Raw genomic sequence first — 24,789 nt, 5'->3', positions numbered from 1 at the left:
TTGCTTGTTATAATGATAAATAACCCAGTCATAATGAAATCATATACATGTGTGTGTGTGTGTATCTACACACACACATACACACACACATATACATATATACACACACACACACACACACACACACACACATATATATATATATATACACACACACACACACATATACACACACACACACACACACACACACATATATATATATACGTAGGTATAGATACATGGAATTTTTTTTTTTTTCATTTGCGGAACCTTGTGATTAATGTTCGGTGTGCTTTTGTAACTTTTGACGTATGTTATCTTAATATCTTATTTCATTTCCTTTTTGTTGCAATTATCCTGAACCTTTTCACTCCTGTCAGCGGCCGTTGGGAAAAGCGCGCCAATTTCGCCCTCCCTGAGGGAAACCGGTTGGAGGCGCGCGAGGGGCTCCGCTTTCCCGCCCAATGCGCGCGCGCGCGCGAGCCCCCCGGGAGCCGCTAGGCGGCGCTGCCGCGGCGCGCGCGCCCTTGCGTCAGCCGCTCTTCCCCGCCGCCTCCCTCTTCGCCTTTCCCCCTCCGTCGACGAAGCCGCCGCCGCCGCCGCCGGAAGTGACGCCGAAGGGAGCCGGAGCCGAGGCGAGCCCAGCGGCCTCTCTCCTTCCCTCCCTGCGGTGACATTTCCGCTCCCTCCCCGCTGGGCCGAGGAGGAGGAGGAGGAGGAGAGGGCGAGGGCGAGCCGGTGGTGACGGAGGGAGGACACCCGGCCCCTCATGCTCGAGCTGCTCCCTTCCGCGGGGCCTGAGGCCGGGAGGAGCCTCGGCGGCGGCGGCCCTGGTGGTGAGTGACCCCCTTTCCCAAGCGGCCCTCCTTGAGAATCCAGGCCCCACAGTCGGGGGGGGGGAATCCCCGCTAGCCGCCCCCCTCGACCCATAGGAAGGCTTGGGGGGGTTGGGTTCGAGAGCGCGCACGGCGGCAAGTTTTGAGGCTCTCGACCTTGGTCGGCCTCCGTTTTCGCCTTGTCGCCTGGCAACGCTTCATCTAACCCCCCCCCCCCCAGCCTCAAATCTTGAGGTTTAAAGAGAGGGGGCAGGTGGAGAGGAGGGCTGCTCTCTTTCAAATCCCCCCCCACACACGATTCGTTCCTTGGTGGTCCCTTTGACCACCTCAAAAGTAACCAGCGCTTCTCCCCGGCGTGTAGCTCTTCATTGGGGAGGGGGGTGCATGCGGGCCAAGGGGGTCAGGAAGCAGAGACCACCCCCCTTAAGGAAACCTGGCCTGTCAGGTTTCCTTAAGAGGAGCTGGTTGGCATGGCCCTGTAATTCTGCACACGGTTAAGAAATGAGGGGGTGGGGTGGGGTGGGGAATGTTAGAGCCAGGGGTTTTTGGGTTGTTGTTTTTTTTGAGGGGGAGGACTGCACCAGATGTAGAATTAACTAGCCATGACTCTGCTGCTTCTCATCCGCTCCATGCCTAACCTTGAAATAGTGAAATGTGGAGGAAATAGTCTCATCTCCCCTTTTTTGTGTTTTCGTGGAAACTTAAGAAAGAAGGGGATGAACAGCTTTTCCTTGAGTCAGTGCTTCTTTGGGGGTGATGGTTTTCTCACCTGTAGCACATCACACCTACCCGCTCTTTTTTGCTTACCACCATGGACACGCTGGCAGCCTCTCTCTGCCTCCCCAACTTAAGTCTGCGCCTAAGGGACATCATCTCAGAAGTTTATTCCTTTGGTCCAATGGGATCTGTTAGTATATGTGTTTAACGGGTATGATAAAGAAGTTCTTGGTGGAAAGAGAGGGCCTAATAGAGTAGCTGTGAGAGATCAGAGGGGTGAAGTATAGATGGGAATCCTGGGCCTCTGAATTTTGTAACCAGCTCCAGTTAGTATGGCCAGTGGTCAAGGGTGATAGTCGAACAATACCTGGAGGGCCAGAGAACCCTTACTCCTGTGGTAAATGAAAACCATGAGCCTCCTTCTATGTGGGTAACTTTGTAATCTTTCTTTCATTTTGGAAAGAAGCAGGAATGCCTCCTTTTCTATTCACTAATGGAGCTTAATGTACTAGAGTGCACTTTTCCCCAGAAACAAGATTGCTGTGATGTGTGTATGTAGTGGCAAGGGTGGTAGAGTTTGCTTAGAAACTTTCTATGGATCTCCCTTGGGGCAAGTTCAAATGTACTGTAGATATATTGGCCAGGTTGGTACGACACTGTAAACCATAGTTTAATTTATACTGTGAATAAGCTAAATGGCCAACCTGCTGGTCTTTGCTGTTGAAATTACAGGCACTTTGTGCCTCCCCAATCCTGCCTGCTTAGAGCCAGGTTGGCTTCATGGTACAAGTTTTCCAGTCAAACAATGAGTGGCAAGGCAAACAAACGGTGGTTGGTTTGGAGAAAGCAAACTATGAGTATGGGCTCGCACATGATGTGAAGCCTGTTTCTGCTTTCTTTCCTCCCTGGTGCACTGAAGGAAAGAGCTTGGGAGCAGTCAAGTGTGATCTTCGGAGCAGCAGGCATTAGCTTGCTGCTTGTTCATCGTAAACCGTTGTATATTTTAAACTCCGGTTTTAAGTGACATGCAGTCCAGGACATTCTTGTTAATCCATCCTAATCCACCTTTTTCAATTGAAAATTATTCCAGATTGGTTGTTAGTTATTATTTCCTTTGCGGCATGGCCATCTGATCTGTACTGACCTCCTATCCCTTTATAAAGCTGCAAAGATATTAGGTGTTAAACCTTTTCCCCTTGCCCTCTTCTCTCCCTCCCTCTCCCCATTCCTTTGAATATTTTATCTGCCACTGTTAGCAAAGGTGGAAACAAGCCAGAGGTGTAACTGAAATACAACTGTCTGGCTTCAAGTAAAGAATTCCTTTCAGCTGGGTTAATGACAGTAAATGATAAATATAGCTGCTTTGAATTTCTGTGACCTGACACATTGCTCTAGTGAAGTTTAATTTGTAGATTTAGCAACTATTTTTACAAGCCCTGTGGGCTGTTGAGTAATAATAGTGACTGATGTAGGTCACTTAATCAGAAGGATTTCCAATGTTGGAGGACATCATTTTTTATGCTTAGGGCAAAATGTATGATGTTATTGGTGAGCCCATAATTCAGCATCAACAAATCATTCAAAGCAAATGTTCTTCCCGCAATAGCCAGAGGACCAGTACATGCTTCTGTTTGTAGAATGTACACAAATTCAAATAAGAGTTTACTATTTTGCAAGTGACGAGGGCCATGGACATGATGGATTCTTTTAACATTGGTGAGAGCTTTGATGTAATAGGAAAGCAGGAATAGAGTGTGGATGGGCTTTTCTTGCAATAATTGTGGAAACCCAAATGTTACCTTGGTTTGATTATTATTTTTATATACTTAGCTCATTTTAAATTAGTTCAGAATTTAGATAGCATTTTCATTCACAAAGTGTAACATTCTGCTTTTCATTCACAAAGTGTAACATTCTATATTAAAGGGGCAAAAAGTGCATACTTCAACAATGTCAATTTTCTTTTAGGAGCTGAATTAAGGAGTATAAGAATCTGTTCACTTGGTTAATAAATTTTTCTTTTTAAAAAAATAGCTGTTGAATTCATATCCCGTTTCTCAGTATTCTTCTGTGAGCACATTTAGCTTAGTTAAAAGATTGTTAACAAAGATTGTTAACAAAGATTGTTAATAACACATGTTAAATGGTTGTTTAAATGACTATTGTGTGTAACTACAGGGGACGCAGGTGGTGCTGTGGGTTAAAGCCTCAGCACCTAGGACTTGCCGATCGAAAGGTCGGCGGTTCGAATCCCTGCGGCGGGGTGCGCTCCCGTTGTTCGGTCCCAGCGCCTGCCAACCTAGCAGTTCGAAAGCACCTTCGGGTGCAAGTAGATAAATAGGGACCGCTTACCAGCGGGAAGGTAAACAGCGTTCCGTGTGCTGCGCTGGCTCGCCAGATGCAGCTTGTCACGCTGGCCACGTGACCCGGAAGTGTCTTCGGACAGCGCTGGCCCTCGGCCTCTTGAGTGAGATGGGCGCACAACCCTAGAGTCTGTCAAGACTGGCCCGTACGGGCAGGGGTACCTTTACCTTTACCTTTACAGTTGGAACATAAGGGATGCTGGTGGCGCTGTGGTCTAAACCACTGAGCCTAGGGCTTGCCGAACAGAAGGTCAGCAGTTTGAATCCCTGCGACAGGGTGAGCTCCTGTTGCTGGGTCCCTGCTCCTGCCAACCTAGCAGTTCAAAAGTATGTCAAAGTGCAAGTAGATAAATAGGTACCACTCTGGTGGGAAGATAAACGGCGTTTCCGTGCGCTGCTCTGCTTCGCCAGAAGCAGCTTAGTCGTGCTGGCCGCATGAGCTGTCTGCGGACAAACACCAGCTCCCTCGGCCAGTAAAGCAAGATGAGTGCCACAACCCCAGAGACATCCGCGACTGGACCTAACGGTCAGGGGTCCCTTTACCTTTACAATTGGAACCTAGTTTACGTACTGGTAAAAAGTTACTTTTTGTTTCTGGCTACAGTTGATTGAATGGAAGGGTAGTTAGGTTTCTGTGGTGTTTCTCCAGCATGGGTTCTCAAAATAACATGGGCGTATACACTGAGTTTCCTTTCCAGCTGGAGCCCCATTTTTTGCATCAACAACTAGAGTAGGGCAGTCCAACTTTTCATACCAGGACTTGCGGGCCACACACTGGCCTGTTGTGGGGGCTGGGGAGGCCAAAATTTGATAACCCCACTTGTGCTGCCTTCCAAAAGCTGGCTAAGTGAGGTGTTGGACTTTGGGAAGGAGGTGTGACAGGGTCCTACAGGATTCTGACAGGGTTCTATAGCCTTCCCACCTCCTTCCCAGAGCTGAGAAATTGCTAACCAGGCAGGAGCACTCTGGGATCTTGTCAGAGTCCTCATGCCTTCTTCCCAAAACCAAGAGCCTTGCTTGACTTTCAGGAGCAATTCTTTGGAGAATGTGAGGAGCTGTTGTGGGAAGGAAGCCTGAACTATCTCTTCTGTATGAGTGGGACACCATGTGCAGTGCTTTATATTCTGATCTGTGACTACAGAATGTGGGTTAGAATCCCAAACGCAAATGAAGAGCCTTCATGTTTCATTTATACATATTTTCTCTAAGCTGTCACTTTCCCCTATGTTCATAGGACTACAGCAACAGTTAGTATGAAATATTGTCTGATAGTGCTGTTTCTAGTATCCCCTAGTGCTTTAATAGTACTGGTTCATTTTCTCAGAAGTATTGCTGTTGCTTTTTTAAAAACACCTATGTAGGTGTGAATGTTGTTAATTTGCAAATGCTGTAGAGAAGGGGTAGTAGTAATCTGCTGCCCTGCAGATGTTGCTGAACCACAATTCATCATGAATATCATCTCTTTATTTGCAGCCATCTGACCATTTAAATGTTTTATAACAACTAACAATTGACGATTAATAACATTAACAAAGATGCACATGAATGCAACTAAAAACACAGAATTATAATGCTGTCAGTTTGTGTGTGTGTATATAGCCATCATAAGCGGTCTAATATGGATGGCCACATTCAAAAACTTTGCCGCTTGTCCTATGACTGACTTATTGGAGCCCTCAAGCAGACTGTAGGTCAGGCACCCCCAAACTCAGCCCTCCAGATGTTTTGGGACTACAATTCCCATAATCCCTGACCACTGGTCCTGTTAACTAGGGATGATGGGAGTTGTAGTCCCATAACATATGGAGGGCCGATTTTGGGGATACCTGCCGTAGATCCTTCCTAGCTTCTTGTTACAAGGGCAGCATTTATTGTTGTGGTTTTATTGTTTCTGCCTTCTAAAAAATTGAAAGGAATAGCACAAAACCTTTCTGAAGTATTGCGACTCTGGGGGATCCAGCTTGTGAGGACATTTTGAGTTCATTTGCTGTTGATAACAGGCTCTGAATAAAATAAGCTGCATAAAGGACAAATATATCTTGTTCTAATTGTGGGGTTCTTTCCTCTGTACTTTAGTCTTTCCTAAAAGCAGCAGAAATATTTTTCTGTCTCAAGAGGGGAGTTCTCAACTGATATACAGTATTCAAGAATGACTGAGCAATAAACTTGAGGAATACTCTCATGGTTCTTCCATAGCTGGAGGAGTTAATTAGTGTCTGTGTTTGGCTAGGTATAAGGATCAAAGAATTAACACTGAAATATAGAAGGCTGCTCAAATGCGTTAAACATAGCTGCAAAATTAGATCTGTGTCATTGATTATGATAATAACTATGTTTTAATATTTTACCAAGATTGGTGGTGATGGATGTTGGATAACATGATCTGCAAAGCGCCTGTACTGTGTTGGAAGCACTTACGGAAATGTTTCAAAGTACATGTTTACTCTAGCCAATAAAATGGAAAAATATATTAAAGGTAAAGAGAAGATCAAGCTTTTTGGTGTCTTAGACAATGTAAGCATTGCAAATAATGCTTCTTAAATGGTTTTGAAACCTGACAATTTTCATCTTTAAATTATTTAAACCTCTGATTCTTCAGGTTCTAATTATGGGACGCCTCATCCCACGCTGGCTAGTGAAATAAAAGAGAGAGGAACAGAATAGGTGTACATTTAACCATCACTGCGAAGGTAGTTAACTGAAATGCTAAAAGTGGCATCTGAGGAAATGCAATTATACCTCAGTCCCTTCCTCCTTTTGTAGTGTTTGATTTTGCTTTTTTTTAAAGAGAATAAACATGTAAAGGCAATTTCCTTCCAAATGCCCATTTTTCTTTGCAAATATATGCCTCAGTTGCTATTTCTCAGAGCTGCTTGTAGAATGTGAAGTTTTGAAGCAGAGAGACCAAGTATATGTTAAAAGGTCTTAGCTATTCTGAGCAATATAACTGACTTGCTTGCGATATGTTGTTTATCTGTGGTCAATGATAAGAGGAAGTTGTGTACTGAAAAGAGAAACTGATCCAGAGTGGATTTTTATTACTTGGCGACTTCAAGTGTAATTTTATCAGCTCTTGTTAATGGTGCTAATTTCCTAGTAGTGTGTGCGCATGTGCTTTTTGGAGGATGGGATGAAGTGTGAAAAAGACATAGAGGAGAAGAAAAGGTGGGATAATTGGCTATACTTATCTATTCACCTAGTTGTGCTATTCAGAAGTCCCCAATTGCCTTTGTAACGTAGTTTTTCTTACTTTATATCAGAAGTTTTCAACCTTTTTGGGTCCACGGCTCCCTTGACCAACTAGATTCTTTCTGCGGCACCCCTGTGGGGCTCAGGAGACCAGTTATGTCTCCCCTTGCCTGCAGAGCTGGTAGCCTCTCACCTTTTTCGAACACCCTCCCTTGTGGAGTGTGCCTTCACCCTCCTCTCCTGTCCTTGGGAGTGCTTTGGGCAGCTACTGCCGCCACCCCTGGGCTCAGAGCTGCCTCCCCTGCCCCAAAGAGAGGTGCCTCCCACTGTCCCACAGTGGCCTGGGAAGCACCCCCTGGCTAGCCCCAGAGCCACCATTTGTCTGGGGAGCTTGTAGCCAGGGCTGCTGGAACAAACAGCAGTGCAAGCCTTTCGGAGGCAGAGACACGAGGGGGCATCAGAGGAGGGAAGGAAAGAGGGACAGAGGCCAGTGTTGCCCACAGCACCATTCAAGGCACCCCAGGGTGCCACGGCACACTGGTTGGAAACCACTTTTTTTGATTTATAAACATCCCTGTATTTCATTGACTGGCATATAGCACTCAGTTTTCTGTTTAAAGGGCCCGCATTTAGGAAGGTATTCGACTAAATTCATGGGCTACTTTGAGTAAAACTTAGCTGACTGCCACCCCTAATTATTTAAGCGTAATTGCAAAAATAAATGACAGCGTTTAGGATTTCTTCCCTTCTTATCTGTGGATAATGTTCGGTGTAGGGGAGTAGGCAAAGTTGTTTGCTATGTCATTAATTTCACTGGAGCCATTAGCTACCTCATAGCCAAGCATACCTCAAGTGGTTGTGAAGATAATGAAAATTCTAGCTGTGCCACCTTGAGCTGAAAGAAAAGTGGGATAGATTTATAACAAATTTGGGTGTAGGAAGAGTTAATGAACTTTCAGTTTTGGGTTTTTTTCCCCATATAGCAAACAGTAAAAAAACAACAACAACCACAAAGCAAGTGTGCCAAGTCTTTGTGCAAAACTATAAAGTTGAAGGAATAAATGGAAACCTGCATTAAATGAATGGGTAAAAAATGGGGGGGGGGGGGTTTTGACAGATTTGCAGTACAGCGGCATTTATGAATTGGCAGCTTTCACTCTTACCGGTGCTGATTCCTGTGCTTTCCTGAAATGTCTAAATCAAGGGTGGTAACTGGGGTAACAGCTGGCAGGGGAACAGTTAAGCAACCCCCTCCCTTTCCCCCCAAGTCGGCTCCCCTGTGAATGCCTTCCTCCACTTTGCACATCAGCAGCAAACACAGGATTGGGAATCCTGCAGTTACCACCAAAACTCTAGTTTAACAGAGCTTAATCAATAATATGCTTTTTCACCCATGCAACCCAACCCTGTGCATGCTTATGCAAGAGTAAGTCACAGAGTTCAGTGGGACTTTCCCTTTGAATAACTGTATTTGGCTTAAGAGTTCAGCCCTAGAAAGGAAAGATAGTTGAAGTTGGTTTTGGTTTTGGTTTTTTTTTAAAAAAAGGTTCATCTCCACTTCAGCAACCTCTCTGCCCACTTCAATTTAAGATAGAGCTTTAGTACTGCTCTTTAGGGCTTAGATAAAACTAAGAATTAGAGTTGCTTGACTCCGTGGGTATCACTGCTATGAAATATCATCCCCAAGTATATTTATAGTGTGCTTTCAAAAGTGAACTAATGGAACCAGGTAATAAAACAAGTGCTAATGTCACTGCTTATCTATATTATTTATATTAGTATGGCTTTTTTAAAAGAGTTCCACTACAGAAGCCCTATTTTTAATAGAACTATTCTCAGTGGTGACGATGAGCTTCTGCTACAAATGTGATAGCAATAAATACCTAGCACCGTAAACATTGTCTGTCTTAGAAGCAATCCAAGATACAATTTATTTTGGGATTAATAAATAAGATGATGCCGCTCATATCTGTTCCAGCATAAACAGAGTCACTATGCTAGCTTTATGGTTTAGATTGTGAATTTACAATACACATTTTCCTACGTCAGTTACAGACTGCAGCCTACCGTTATAATCAAAAACTTCTAGACAATCTGTTGTATTCAGTAACTTGTTTTCAGGCATGTCTTCTAAAGATTAGTATGGCTTTCCTTTTTGAGAGGAAGTGGTCAAGTACGGTGAATCCCCGTGTGTTTCTGTCTATTGTCATTTGCATTTGTTGCTTTGTAGATACTGTGACTTTGGCTCGGTCCAATGTATTGTTTGAAATAGGAAAAATTTTCTTTAAAAAATTTTTTTTTACATTGAAAAAATGTTGCAGACCGCTTTGTCTTGAAGTCAAGGTTAGCTGCCTTTAAGGTCTGTATAAGAGTTACCTGTATGTGTCACTGGAAAGCTTGTGTGCTTCTTAATTTGATCGTCTCAGAATAACATGACAAAGACACTCTTATCAATTTTATTATACTAGCTCAGCAACAATAATCAAACTATGATCTCCATAGAAATGTTGTTTTGTAATATTAAAAAAAATATACTGAAATTGTAAGTGGTGCAATTTGGGTATTTCTTTACAAAACATCTGAACTTCAGGGAACCTATTAATTCAAGATGTTACAGTAGGACTCGTTCTTGCACAATTGCAGTTGTTGCCCAAAGCATACAGAAATGAAGTAATATGTGTGAATTTATTTTATAGCATTTGTGTTTCACCTTTCCTCCAAGGAGCTCAGGGCAACATGCATAGGGTAATCTCGTATCACAGCATCTCAGCCCATATTGGTAATCTTTGTCATTTCAGCCTGTAGTGGTAAATTAGGCTGAAAGCTAGTGTCTTGCCCAGAGTCACCCACTGAACTTCATGGTTGAGTTTGCACATGGGCCTTCCTGATCTAACTCCCAACACACTGGGCCCCATTTCAGTTGCATGTTGAATTAAACGTCTATTTCCAAGGTTATTTGGCTTTCCCTTTCTTAAAGGTTCATTGCTAGTTGCCATACACACTCCTAACTCAGGGATTTTTTAGGTGGTGTTATCTACAGAGTTCTCTATCCAGGTCTGTGGTTAATTCTAATTTATGTAAAATGCTTGCATAAATCTCACCAGTTTTCAATCCAAATTTTAGTGACCCAAAGGATAGAAAGCTTGTCTTTCCTCAGATGTTAGGGCCCTGAAGGTTTTTTTTTTAATTTTTATTTCCAGAGCAGCATCTTTTAGATTTTAGTTGACCTTCCTTTACTTACTGTGAGAAGAAAAATCAAGGCAAGAGCCTCTGAGACATCTGTTTCTAAATGCTTACAAGCTTCTAATATGGAGGCTTACAAAGTAACGAGGGCACCCTTTGCAGAAAATGTATTAGCCCCCTTTGGCATTTTTGTTTGTTTGTTCCAACCAAGCAGTCTGTTCTTACTTGGCTGTGTTTCAAATGTATTCTTCCCAATTTTGTGTGTGTGTGTACTGCTTTGATACTACCCAGTTTGAAATGGCATTGTCTTGGGTGCTAGTGCAGCCGTCCTTCGTTGGAACAAAAAGCGCATATTTCTCTATACTTTACTGATGGGAAGAGATAAGTGTGTTTGTTTTGGAAGACTTTCGTCTTGTTTTGTATCTGGGGCTTACGTAATGGCTTTACCAGATGACTGACTGTGGGCTTGTAATTGAGTTTCATTTTATTTTATGAATGTTTTGCCATTCCAGGGGGAAAGGGGTGGATGGGCAGTACAGTCTATGTTTTATGGGTGGAGAGATGATCATTGTTGTTACTGAAGGGTTGCTTTATGATACTGTTATTGTTCAAGTTCAAATAGTGAAGGTTAGTGTTATAGGAAGCTCTGAAATAACTCCTGGAGCCTGGTCCTAAGGAGTCCATCTGAGAAAATGATTTGGTATTTCCTGCCTCCTCCTGGTCAGAGGGGGAAAGTACCCAATATAGTGTGGCACCTGCAGTAATTGCAGGAGGACAACTTTGCAGGTAAGAGCCTAAGTTGACCATTTCCTCAGTGTTCGAAAGTGGTCAGAATTATCCATAGTAAGTGGCCTGAAACCTGAACCAAAGAACTTTGGCTGAATCTACTCCAGTCTCACAGATGCTAATGTGTTGTCTCAAACAGCTAAGAAATCTGTTCTTGCTTCTACAAACATCTTTTAGTTTTACGAGACTATGGAATTATAGAATGCAGTGGTGATACTTGTTTACATTTAGCAGGACTTCAGCAAAGTCTTGACAGTTCAGTTTCAGTGAGGATTTTAAAATCATCTGCCAGTTTTCAATCCACCCCCTTTATTTGCCAGTTTTGCCTAGCTTTTTCAATAATGTGTTCCCAGGAATAGCAGAGCCTGTGCTATAGGAAGAATTATTAAAGTCTCTGTTTTAATGTAGCCAGTGTGATGAATGGGGAAAGGGTATGGTTTTCCGTGTGTTGTTTGAGAACAGAGTTTAATGCAAGTCAGCTCAATGCAGTCACCTCCATTAACTGCTGAAATTCAAAATGTCAGTTCTTTGAGGATGTTTAAGGCCATGGGCTTGAACTAGATCTTCTGTTTACATGAAGGACTTCTCTCACTTTTGATGGCAGTTGATGAGTGCTTAATGCTGCGCCACAGAATAAAAGCTGCAACCTTAAAAGCCTCCAATAGAAATTGTAGAAACACCATGCAGTATGATTAAAGACACCTTTAAAAAAATCTGTAGCCTGAAGAAACATCATGCATCACCTGTTGAATTGCTTATACAATTGTTCTTTGGACAAAATGCACCAACTGGTTTTGATCTTTTAGCACTCTACAAATTAAACTTGATTTAGAATTTTGAATTCAGGGATGTCCAGTTTTGAAAATAAACCTTGACTAGGTACTAGACCACTGTTAGTGAAATTGCTATATCAGCTCAGTGATAAGGGTAAACAGTGCTGAACCCTCTGAACTTTTAAAAATAGACTTCGAAGGTGTAATTTCTACTTCATTCACCTCATTGACTGTAACCCTTACCCTAATGGTGAGCATGTTTGGAATTATGTGACAGATTTTTTTCTTGTATCGTATTATCAAATTTCAGTTTTATAAAAAAGGGAAAGGATAGATTTTAACAAGATCATGAGAACTGAAGCCAGAAATAAGCCTTCAGAGAGAGCCTGTGGCCCTCTAGGTTTTGCTGGCTTACACTGATAACTCCCAGCATTCCTGATCATTTGCCATGCTATCTGGGACTAATGGGAGTCGTAGTCCAACAACAATGGAGAGCCACAGGTTCTGCATTCATAATGTAATGGGAATTGGGGTTGCTTGTGTGTAAACCACCAACTGCTCCAAGCTGTTTGGGGTGATTGCGCCTTTCCCTGGCTGAGCAGCCCTTATGCGCAGCTGCTTCAGTCGCTGGCAGGATCCGTCAGTGGGCGTTTTCTAAACTTCTTCCAACATAAAAATTCCTTGCCGCCCAGTCTCCGCCTAGATTCTCTGTGCGGAAGCCTTCTGCGCAGTGTGGGCATGCCAAGGGGGGATCCGTTGCTCTCCCCGCTGATCTCACTTGAAGAGTCTCGGAGCCCTCCCTCCGAAGTGCTCTCAGCCTCTCCTTTCTTCCTGGTGTCCCCTTGATTGCCTTCCCCAGCGGAAGCTCTCTCTCTCTCCTTGCTAGTCCCCTCCCCTGCATCATTGGGGCGACCTCCCTCTCCTCTGGTCTCTGATGGCAGTTCCCTGACACATAACATAGGTTATATTTGGCTTGATTCTGTAATCCCATTGCTCTGGGTGGAATTCAACAATGCGCCATGTTGAATGCTCTGTCTGAGCAAGCTTACCAGATGGAGTAATCCCTCTCCATGCACTGTTCCAGGAGGTTTCCAAAGCCAATTTTGGAGTGGGCATGGGGAGGAAAGGAGGGAAAACCCAATTGCGTAAGTAGAAGCCCTTACACAGGGCTTCTCTCGGGATTGATGAATCCCACCCTCTGTTAGGTTGCTTTCTGTGGTTTGCTGATCCGATGATCCTCCTTTCCTGGCCTGTATATCTTCTCCACTGGGGATTTAGAAGCCATCAAGATCATAACTGGAAACCAAAGAGAAATGACAGCTCCTTTTTTTTTGCTTCAACAAAGGCTCAAAGATTAGAATATAATAAGAATGAGCACATTGATTTACCATTCAGTTATCAGTAGGTGCAGTAATTTTGTAACATGCAATGAAATTCACCAGTTGAATGACTACCAGTTTGACACTTGGTTTACGAAAGCAGTTTATTTTCCTGAATCATCAAGAAAAACTGGTACTATCTTAAAGGATGTATGTGTGAAAAAACTGTGGAGCTGTTTAAATAAACACACACAAAGACCCTGAACTCACAACCTACAACCGCAAGACACATGCAGTTATTTGTGGTATCTTTATACTGAAAGGCAAATGTTTACTTATTTTATATTGCATATATTTACGTAAGTGTTTACCTGTCAGTTAGTAGCATTTCAGCTGTCAGAATTTCATGAGAATGATCCAGCACAAAGATACATAATTGCCCAATGCCATTCATTGAGACTTAACAGCATGCAGATAAAATCTTAATAGTTTACAGCAGAAGGATTAGTATCATCAGGTATTGCCCTGAGGTGAAAGCTTATGCCATGCAACCCTGCTGCCACTTCAACTTAACAAGTCAAATACAATATTGGTAGGATATGATATCTACTAGCTGTAACCTTGCAAATGATCTCTCCGAATCTATGAATGCTACTTGTTGGAAATATTGAGCAGAATTCCTAAAATGTTGATTGAGGTATTGACTCCAGGAATGTAGACAGAGATGCTCAAATACCATTTTAGCAATATTTGGTGTCCTTAAAAGAGGACTGTTTCTTACTCCAGAGATCTTAATAGTTTAATTGTCTAGACACTGAAGTTGGGAGGGAGATGTTGCAATGTTAATATTTCAGAATTGTTCATGAGCTGGTTATTTGTAATACAGGAAATGCTTCATTTCATAGCTTCTGTAACAAAGGGCAAATAAATGCACCTCCCTATCACTGCATTTTTCCTCTTTTAGCTGCGCTGCTTTTCCAGCCACAAAGTGGAATGTCTCCATTGCATTGGTGTGATGTACTACATAGAATGCTTAACTTGGGCCAGGGAGATATGATTGATTGATTTTGATATGTTTGTGTGGCACAGAACACCCCAAGTTGACACAGAAAAAATAAGGAGTTATCAATGGCCACTTGTGTTCTATGTGGTGATTCAAGGCTTAAATTCCACCCTAAATGACATTTATCAAACACAGATATGTCAGCAGTTCCAAGAATAGGATTTCTTTCTTGCTTACCTTCATCCTTATTTGTGTACCTCCTAAGCCCAAGGTAGATTGTCATATTGTGAGCCCTGTTGGATCAGTCTGATGGTTCAGCTAGTCTAGCATTTTGTTTCTGGGAGGTTTGCCTGCAAGATGTGAAGGCATTGACCCTCTCCTCCTGTATTGATCCCAGCATCTCTTACTCAGAGGTGTACACTCTCTGACATCCCATTTAGCTGTTATGGCTGATATCTGTTGATAGACGCTTTCCTCCTTGATGCTAAGCAGGTGAATGGAAAAAACAAAACAAGAAGTACTATTTCACACTACAGACTCATAAGCAACTTACAATTTCACTGCCATGATATGTGGTAATGACCACAAGCTTAGATGGCTTCACATTAGAAATTAGAAATTCATCAAGAAGCGAAGGGGCTCCTGAGTTATTTTAAGAGGTTCCCCCCCCCATCCACTCTCTCCATGTTGTTTGTCATTTAAAAACAAAAAACCAACAAATGTCCCCCTACATTTTTGTTTTTCTAGATTTAAAACTCCCCAGTAATTATTGTCAAGCCTTTCCACATGGGTAAAACTCTCCAGACTCTTGATTATTTTAATTACCCCTTTCCTCACCTTTTCCAGTTGTATGATCTCTTTTTTGAGATGAAATAACTAAAATTCCTCACTGTGTTGCAAATGCAGTTGCATCATACCTTTTTTTCTCAGCCTGTATTGAGTGTTTGACTAGCTTGGCACAGTAGTTTGGGCTTTGAGCTTTTTATATTGTGCCCACACCTTTTAGATTTTGATGGGCAACACCCTATGCCATGCCAGTGGATGTGATGGAACTTCCTTTTCTCCTGTTTTCTCCATGTTGGGAGCATCCCTCAACCCCCCAGTGCAGATTAGAGGGGTCGCAAGAGTGAGGAGAGGAAGAGTTAAGTCTGTTTTAGCAAGTGGAAATCGGTTGATCCGAATGTGGTGTCCCATTTACATTACTGCCCTATGTTTCCACCTTCTTAAACTTTTATTAAATATGTTGTAGCTTTCAAAATGCACAGGATGTTCTGCAGACAGTAATAAATATACTTCCCCTCCTCTTAGTGCTGGCTTGGGTATATTGTCTGCTGAGCACTAAATAGAAGCAGTCTGTTTTCTTAACCCTCATTTGTTTATGCAAAGCTAGCTGAAACAGTGCTCTAATTTCATCCTTTCATCTCTTGTTTCACTCATCATCTAGTTGGACAGAGTAGAGCCCACTGTGTCTAGGGTGGCTGCTCAGGCTAATTTATTAATTGTCTGGTGAAGTGCCAGAGTAATTTCCCAGAGCCTTTGGTAGAATGGGGGCAAAACATTTCCTTCCATAAAAACTTGATTTCTAAACTTAGTCTTCCTTAAACTAAAAACTTGTGAAATAATTTTTTTTGAATGCGTGAAATGCTCTACTTGCACAGCATGTTCCGTGTGCCTTCTATAATAATCTTCAATCTACAGCATTAGAGAAATCTGATTGTAAGACATATGCAGCATAAGTAATAGATCTATTAAAATTATAAGGCATATGCAATATTATTAATAGATCTGTTAATACTATCTATTAATCCTGCGACTGGGACTGTTTTCTGTCCATTTGTTGTGCTTGTTAATGAACAATCAATCAATCAATCAATCAATCAATCAAGGCAGCTTACAACATATAAAAAAATCACATTATTACAGACGTAAGTACTCATAAACAATAAATAAAACATCAAAAGGTACACAGCCAAATTGAACAATTTCCACATAAATCATAAGATCTAAAATAAAGATACAAAATAATAATATCAGTAACAGCAACAATCCCCCCCCCAAACAATACCGCAGATCAATAATAGTCTGTTTAGCAACCTTAGCTTTTGAAGCTGGAGTCAGTTAGGGCACCACCCTCCCAGGCCACTTGAATAAAAAGACCTGCAAGGCCGGGAGCAGGTCTTCCAGGACTCACGGCCAAGATGAAGCATTGCTCTCTGAATTAGTTTTGTTTGCCTTCAATGACAACAACATATAGCTAAATCAAACTGGTTACATATGACATCAAATAAAGAATGTTGATGAAGCAGCGATCAATGGGAAATGCAGATGGCAGGGAAGTGGGTAAGATTGGGGTAGGTGGTTTGATTGGGGAACTCAACCTTCCAAAAGGTCGTCTTCCACACCAACTTGACTCAACCTTAGTTTTTGAAGAAAAGAGGCTAACTTTTAGGTTTCTTTGTGTTGCAAGTAATTTTAACTAGATATGAGCGAAAGTATATACCTAGGTGATTTTGCTAGAATCCTAGCTTTGCAGCTGTGGCTTGTAAAGAAAATTGAGGAAGAAAATGTGATGGAAGTATAGAATCATGGAGTGGAGATGCATCATTTTTGCTGGACTCCTCTAATGCAGGGATAGTAGAACCTATGTCCTTCCAGATGTGGTTGAATTCCAGTTCCTCCCATCACTCTCAGCCAACATGGCCAGTGGTTGGGGATGAGCAAAATTATAAGCAGATGGACCACTGGACAACTGTTCAGTATGGTGAAATATTTATTTGCAGGAAGGTACTCTTTAATTTTCCCAGGATTGGGGGGGGGGGGACCCAACACACATAACCTACCCTACTTGAACTAGTCATCCTTACCATTTTTGCTGTTCAGCATCAAGTAATGCAGATGTGGCTTGTCATCAAAACTCAGTGAGGCCTACTTGGAGAAGCTTGACAAGAAAACTCTTCTTACAGCATTCCAATTCCACCCCAGTACTGTACTTAAATTAGCACTCCTGTTGTAACTCTCAAAACATTTAGTAAGTGCTAGACTTCAACTGAAATGTCTGGTTTCCTTCAAAGTTATGACCTAAAAAACAACACTATGAGCCTTTTTTCCAGTTTAAACCTGCAGAAATACATTGAAGGAAAAGCGAAGCCTTCGCTAACCATGGCCTGGTGCATCATTGTAATATATTTACATCTTTTTTGGAGTTAATTGTAGCCTTGCACAGGCGTTGACTGATTATCATCACGTGAGGTTGCTTGCTTTCGACCTTCCTCCGCCCATCATGTACATAGTGGGGTTTGTGAGAGAGAGGATGCAAGCATTGTCCTGTTCTTTCCTTCATGAGGAGTGAATGGCTTTATATGAGTGAGAATGTTGGTTTTACAGTCATAATGAAGCCTCTCAAAATTGGATGATGATTATTATTTACTTCCCATGAGGCATATTGATGTGATTTACAATATTGCATGTTGCATTTAGAAAAACAATTAAAAACTCTTAATTATACATACATACATACATACATACATAGCATTAATTCAGATCCAGGACAAAAACCAACTGGGATAAAGATTGATGACAAATTACAGCAGTTGGTTTTAATTTGGAACCCTATTAGATATTCACTCATATAGTGACCAGAAGGTAAGAGAATGTTATCTGAAAATAGCAAAGATAGGTCTCAATACAAAGTTCAGTGACCACTGGTGTAAGAAAAATACATGGGTATGCCATTGTCTAAAGTTCATGCACTTGCCTTTTCTGCAGTCAAGAATTTGGCTGGACACATGTGAAAAGGCTGACTTTTGATTAAACACGTTCAGGGTTAAGTAGTGAATCTTGCAAAATTTCAGTCTGTGGTTGGTTACTGATGTGTCAGCAAAGAGAGCTGGTCAGGCAGGCATTTACCGCTGTCCCTTGTTAAATAAAATGACTAGACTTAAAAAAATATGGAGTGCTTTCCCTCATGTTTAAATGTACAAATGGTTGTAATTCTAATGCAGCATACTCATAACCCAGAGAGAAGGTTAACTGTTGGCTTATGAGTAAGGAAAATGCATTTGTGTTCCTGCGCGATGTACAGGCTATGCAAAGGAGATAATCTTTAGTAGTATCGGCCATGCTTGTGGATATATACATACAGATAGGGAATTCTATATAAGGAGAAGAACCTACTGATTCGGTTTCACCTTTCTTGAAAACTTGTTGAATGATAAGAACCTGCTAAACTTTCGCTGGTTTTGTTTGTTTGTTTGTTTCGCTTCGTTTAAAAAATATGTTTTTAACATGTGAGTTTTTGTTTGCTTTTGTAGTGAGTTTGGTGGTGAAAAACAGCCAGAATGACAACTTTGGGCACTCAAGTCTTCTGTTCGCAGAACAGGTACAGCAGTGACAGCAGTAGCTGAAGGGTGAGTCCTTATCTTATACTCTTTATGTACAACAGCTCTTTTCATCATCTGAGCATGAGAAATAACAAGACAATCCATAATGTATCAATTTTATTAACTGTCATAGATAAGAGGCAGTTATCGCATCAAATAACTACGCAGCAAAAAACTGAGCTTGTAAGTGGTAATTTCTCTCCTATTGCATATTAACTGTTAGATTGGATGGGCTGTATCCACATTGATACTCACAGTCATACTCAGAGTAGACCCACTGAAAGTAATGGACATAAGTAACTTAGGTATGTTAATTCATATGGCTCTACTCAGAGTAGAACTTTGTTAACTACAACTCCATGTGTGCGAATTTAGCTTGAGACAACTGCTGCTTTGGTAGCCATTAGAAACAGAAGTTGCTAAGTTAACTACCCACTCCCATGTAGTTGAACTCTTCTGTGTGTTCTTTGACTAAATATTGTATAGAATCTTTTAAACTGTCTTAGCTTTAGCTATGTATGCCCAGTGTATGTGTTCTGCTGTAATTCATTGGTACAGCATGTGTTTTGCATGCAGCAGGTCAGAGTTCAAGAGCTGGGAAAATCTATCTGAAGTGTTAAAAAGCTAGCATCAGTCAGAGCAGACCAGGGGTTAGAAAACCTCAGGCCAAGGGCCTGAAGTTTATTTGTGAGGAACCTTCTGTGGGCTGCATGCAGTGGCAGGTGTTACCAGAGGCAAAATGGGTAGAGTAGTGGCTGTGACTTGGTACTTTTGCATTCCAGCCTTGCAAAAGTCATGGTTTTTACACTTGCACGCAACTCTCTATCCTCCACTTAGGCTGCAGATGTGTGGGATTGTGACATGTGACATGTCTTTGTTTACATTCTAGCACTGATTGTTCGAGTCTTGTGAGCAGAAATTGAGATACACTGTTCCGTTCTGTATAGCTATTGCTTTTGCAGTTCTCTCTCCAAGGAAGAAAGACGCAGAGAGAAGCCATATTTTCTTTGTTTTATTACATTTGATTTTGTGCACAATAAATTAGGCTTAGATGTTACACCTCAAGGCTCAGCTTCTGTTTGGACTCTGCTAGTCGTGTGCTCATGTCCTTGGATGTGGGTCACATCAGCGTGATGGGACACTGGAGTGATGAATCCCGGGCAACGCTGCGTTGTGGGGAGGCACCGGCCTCAGCATTATCAATCAAAAACATAGTCACAGTTCAAGTATACAGTCCACTCAGGCAAAAACACTTGAGGAGGATGCAGAACGGGGCGGGGTGGGGGTGGGTCAGGAGTGTGTTGCCTGAGAGATTCCTGGAGTACCTCATTTGAACCCTGGGCCTGAGGTTCTCCAACCAGTACAGACAATACTGACCTAGATAGATCAGTGGTCTGACTTTATATAAGGCACATTCCAAGGTTCCTAAATAAGCTGGAAACAGCTAGAGGTCAGAATGTTGCATTGAAGAGAAAAAAATGCTTAGATAAGCATTTATTTATTTTATAAAATGTATTTATTTCATCAAATCTGTTTTAGATAAACATGAAGCATAAGATTCCTTTTTATAAAGGGTGTGGACGCTGGGCTAATGAATTCCTAATTATACTACGCTCTATTAACCGGAGCTTGAAGTAAAAAGATAACATTATGGCTGAATTTTTTCAGGGATAGAAATAAATGTTTTCTCATATTCAGTTGCCTCTTCTTATACTGTTTCCTCTGCCAGATCTCACAAGTTTATCTGGGTCAGTCTAGGCCAGTACTTGTAAACGAGACCTTAAAGAAGAACCTGAATGTTGCATGAAGTAATGATATCAGTGCACCGTGAGAGGCACGTTTACTTCTAAGCAAGTACTTAGCTTGTCTTTTTGCATAGTTAAGCCAGCAGCATACTTGTGTTTATAAATGAGAAGTCTGAAGAACATGGCCCTTAATACTTTTTATAGTTAATGGTTAAGTAAATACTCTTTGCAGGGATTTGTATTGCAGACAACAACTCCTGTCATGGAGATATTCACTGAAAGTTATTTTTGTTTCATATTCTCTCTATATTTCTCTTTCACTCTGTGATGAAGTGATCCTTTCCATGTAGCTAGTTTTAGAAATGCAGTAATACAGTGGTACCTCTGGTTACATACTTAATTTGTTCCGGAGGTCTGTCCTTAACCTGAAACTGTTCTTAACCTGAAGCACCACTTTAGCTAATGGGGCCTCCCACTGCTGCCATGCCGCCGCGCGATTTTTGTTCTCATCCTGAAGCAAAGTTCTTAACCCGAGGTATTATTTCTGGGTTAGCGGAGTCTGTAACCTGAAGCGTCTGTAACCTGAAGCGTCTGTAACCCGAGGTACCACTGTAATTGTAAAATAATTTACAATTGGCATCCTCAGTGAAGTAAATTTGTAGCTTTCCTGTGTGTATTTTTCTTAACTGTTGCTAAGTGTAAAGCAGCTGATTTTCATGCCAAAGGCCCCCTTTCAATCCCTGCTATCTTGAGGTACAGCTAGGTGAGACTTCTGTCTGAAACATTGCAGAGTTGCTGCCAGTTATTGCCAGTTATATACTGAGGTAGATGAACTAATGGTCTGACTTGGTATAAAGCCTTTTCCTAGGTCGGTTCAGACTTGTGTAAGAGGTAGGCAGCCTTGGCCCTCTTTCCAGCTCAACCTTTAAACTTGTTTATGTCCCACTAAAACCAGAGGGGCTTCTGTGTAATGTTTAAGTATCTCTAGATAGTGACATTTGCCATTTTCCACCTATGAATTATCTCTAGTCTGGTTTAAATAGCTATCCCTAGTAAGCACATATTGTATAAATATAACTGAAGCACTTTCATTCAGCATAGCTGTGCATGAGTACATCTGGAGAGTCATATAGCCACACATGACATGCAGAATCCTAAGAATCGCTTCACATTTTTTCACATGTTTTGTTTTTAAAGTAGGCTGCTGTCTACTTTAAAACACCTTTCCTGTGGAATTTCCCTGTATCTTAAGGTGATCGTTTCTATAACACTTCTCATTGTTCAAAGTGATTCATTTCCTCTATGTTTATCATCTGAGAACTTTAAACTCCCAGCCAGCCAGGAAGGTGATCACAACTTTAGTGTCCCACAACCAGGGCTTTGTCCACTGAGCCACTAATGTTGGAAGAGCAATGCGTTTGTTTGAGACTGGGGGACAGGACAGGGGACATGTGGACAGAATTATTTAGCATCGTGCCACTTCTCTCTGAAAAAAAGTCCCTGTATTGCTTTGTAAGCATTACATTTTTCTGCACCTGATTTTAAACTGTAAGAAGCACACTTGACCACTTTAAAGAGCACCGTCATTGTGGAGAAACATTTTATCAAGTGGGCAGTACTGGCATAGAAGGCTCAAAATCCAGAAGGTGGTCCCCAAACCAGTGGACATTTCTTTGGACAGAAATGATACTAATAGTAAAACTGTACAGTATTAAAACCTATGAAATCTGACCATGGAAACCAAATATTTAAAAGGTTAGCTAAATAAATAGTTCAATAGATAAAGAAAAATATTAATGTAGCCACAGAAAGACATGAGTCGGGATGCAGACCCATGTTAACTATTTGATAGAATATGAAGATTAAGTCCTGATATGGTCTAAATAGGATATAGTCTAAATTTGTCTGGCGTATACACATTTTGAAGTCCTACCTGACCTCCCACCATTATTATTATTATTGTGAATGTGAGCAACTGGCATCAACCCTTGAACCAGAGTAATAATAATTTAGGCTGAGGTAACATTCCATTTACTGAGTTATATGTTTGAGCAATTGGGTACAGTTCTGAGTCGTTCTGCTTCTGGTCTTCTGTCAGGCTCCACTTCTTTTTCCTAGTACTGCTATTGTCCATAGTTGGCTTGATAGTGATGGAATGAGGGACATTAACCTTCATGGCACCTGGAAGCTTGTGGTCTCACTTTAATGAGGAAAGGGGAACTGATCTATTTGCTTACTGTTGTGTGCTGATCTGAAAGCCTTGCAAGAAGGAGGCCTTTTCTTCTTACTTCTGTTGCTGGAGAGGAATTTGGATCAGCTCCCAGACTTCAATATCAGTTGGAGGTGTGTGTGTCCAAACTACTTGAGTGAATGGTCATTGCTGCCACTGTTCTGATTCCTGATAATTGGGAGGAATTTTCCCTCTTGGGCCCGTAGCACCCAAATGTGCTTTTTAGTTGGACCTTATGTTTGAAGCGGGGACGCGGGTGGCGCTGTGGGTAAAAACCTCAGCGCCTAGGGCTTGCCGATCGAAAGGTCGGCGGTTCGAATCCCCGCGGCGGGGTGCGCTCCCATCGTTCAGTCCCAGCGCCTGCCAACCTAGCAGTTCGAAAGCACTCCCGGGTGCAAGTAGATAAATAGGGACCGCTTACTAGCGGGAAGGTAAACGGCGTTTCTGTGTGCGGCTCTGGCTCGCCAGAGCAGCGATGTCACGCTGGCCACGTGACCCGGAAGTGTCTCCGGACAGCGCTGGCCCCTGGCCTCTTGAGTGAGAGGGGCGCACAACCCTAGAGTCTGTCAAGACTGGCCCGTACGGGCAGGGGTACCTTTACCTTTACCTTTATGTTTGAAGCAAAGCCTGTCTTAACAGAAGTCCCCAAGAGGCTAATTTATTGACTCTTCAGCACAGCTTGACCCTCTCTGGGAAATATTGGGGGGTGGTGAGCCTGAAATTTGTTGGGAAAGTGTTAAGCCCCAACTGAGTTGCCAGTTTAAAACAAAGGGCTTCAGTAAACTTATTGATTTCTTCTATATAACCAGCAAGATCCTTTGCACTCTCCCATGGTTGTTTCAGATTCTCCATAAAGTACTGTAATTTTGCTACTGTGTCACTGCCAAACCTGTTCATTTGTTCTGTGTGTTCTCCTGCAGGTTGCTTTCCTCCTGAAGCCCTTGGCTAATTTGCGCTGTCCGCTAGACTCTGTGATCCATGCTTTGAGACCAGGAGGGACTTAAAATTTTGAAATGAAGATGGAGGCAGCAGACAAAGTAGAAGAACTCATTGACCCAGAGGTTCCATCAAAACTCCCAGAAAAACAAGAAGCAGCTCTGTGTGAAGAGGGACCTGTAGAACTAGAAATGCATGCCCAGAAAGAGAGCGGAGCTGCTGTGGAGGATTCGACAGTGCTTGCCTCGATGCCATGCTTGCTGATGGAACTGAGACGAGACTCGTCAGAATCTCAGCTAGCATCAACAGAGAGTGACAAACCAACAGCTGGCCGTGTTTATGAGAGTGACTCTTCCAACCATTGCATGCTGTCCCCTTCTTCCAGTGGGCACTTGGCTGATTCAGACACTCTGTCTTCCGCAGAAGAGAACGAGCCCAGCCAAGCTGAAGCAACTACAGAAGGAGATGCTTCTGCGGTATCAGGGTCTACTGTTGGGAGGAAATCCAGGCGGTCCAGGTCGGAGAGTGAAACCTCAACAATGGCTGCAAAGAAAAACCGGCAGTCTAGTGATAAGCAGAATGGTCGTGTCGCTAAGGTCAAAGGTCATCGGAGCCAAAAGCACAAAGAGAGAATTCGGTTATTGAGGCAGAAACGGGAGGCAGCTGCCCGCAAGAAATACAACCTGCTGCAGGACAGCAGTACCAGTGATAGTGACCTGACCTGTGACTCAAGCACGAGTTCATCAGATGATGATGAAGAAGTTTCAGGGAGCAGCAAGACAATCACTGCAGAGATACCAGGTAGAGGATGTTTTTTAAACTGAACTGGTAAAGCTCCTACCGTCATTTCTCAGCTGTCCTGCTAAATTTAGAGGAGCGACACTTGAGAAAATAGAAATAATAAACTAGGAGAACTGCAACTCTATGTAAATTGGAGGGCTGCAGTATGTGAAATGTTTTAAAGGTGGGTCCTGGGGTTTTTGAATGTTCTTATTTGCAGAATTGAAAATTTAAAAAACTGGTAATGGTGAGTTGAGTTCCAGACCCTGCTTTCTGCCCCCACTAGTTAACATCAGTGTGGCTTAGACAGACATATTTAAAACAGCCTAGTTTGAAGCTATTTTATTACAAATGGATTATTCTTTTAAAATGCTGCAACTGTTCCTGTATCTGCATCTGAAACACCATGGGGCATAGTTTTGCTGTTGGAGAAGGCCACGTTCTCTCCAATACTGAATTTAATGGTGCACTTTCCAACTTCATTTTAGTGCATGATAAACTGGTTCAGCTTCGTTGTGTGTTACAATTAGGTGAGCTGGTTACTTCAGAACCTATATGAGGAATATTT

The 24,789-nt window shown here is 42.3% G+C and overlaps 1 protein-coding gene across 5 annotated transcripts in view; it reads left to right on the top strand.

Annotated features, from left to right (window-relative positions):
- Positions 1–569: 569 nt before the first annotated feature.
- The window catches only part of ARK2N (arkadia (RNF111) N-terminal like PKA signaling regulator 2N), a 57,458-nt gene continuing 33,238 nt past the window's right edge, over positions 570–24,789 (top strand). For 2 of the 5 annotated variants that reach the window (XM_028749082.2, XM_028749085.2), the window contains exons 1-3: positions 573–818; positions 18,462–18,557; positions 23,426–24,242. In XM_028749082.2, coding sequence (XP_028604915.1) covers positions 23,519–24,242 — 724 coding nt within the window. In that variant the 5' untranslated portion in view covers positions 573–818; positions 18,462–18,557; positions 23,426–23,518. Of the gene's footprint in view, positions 819–6,358; positions 6,375–6,497; positions 6,589–18,461; positions 18,558–23,425; positions 24,243–24,789 lie in introns of those variants that run through there. The other 3 variants (XM_077936508.1, XM_028749086.2, XM_028749083.2) reach the window with 3 other exon arrangements.

The sequence above is a fragment of the Podarcis muralis genome, chromosome 11 (genome assembly GCF_964188315.1).
Source record: "Podarcis muralis chromosome 11, rPodMur119.hap1.1, whole genome shotgun sequence".
NCBI classification, from domain to species: Eukaryota; Metazoa; Chordata; class Lepidosauria; order Squamata; family Lacertidae; genus Podarcis; species Podarcis muralis.
The sequence above is the reverse complement of the archived record's forward strand: the minus strand, read 5'-3'. Positions and strand labels throughout refer to the sequence as shown.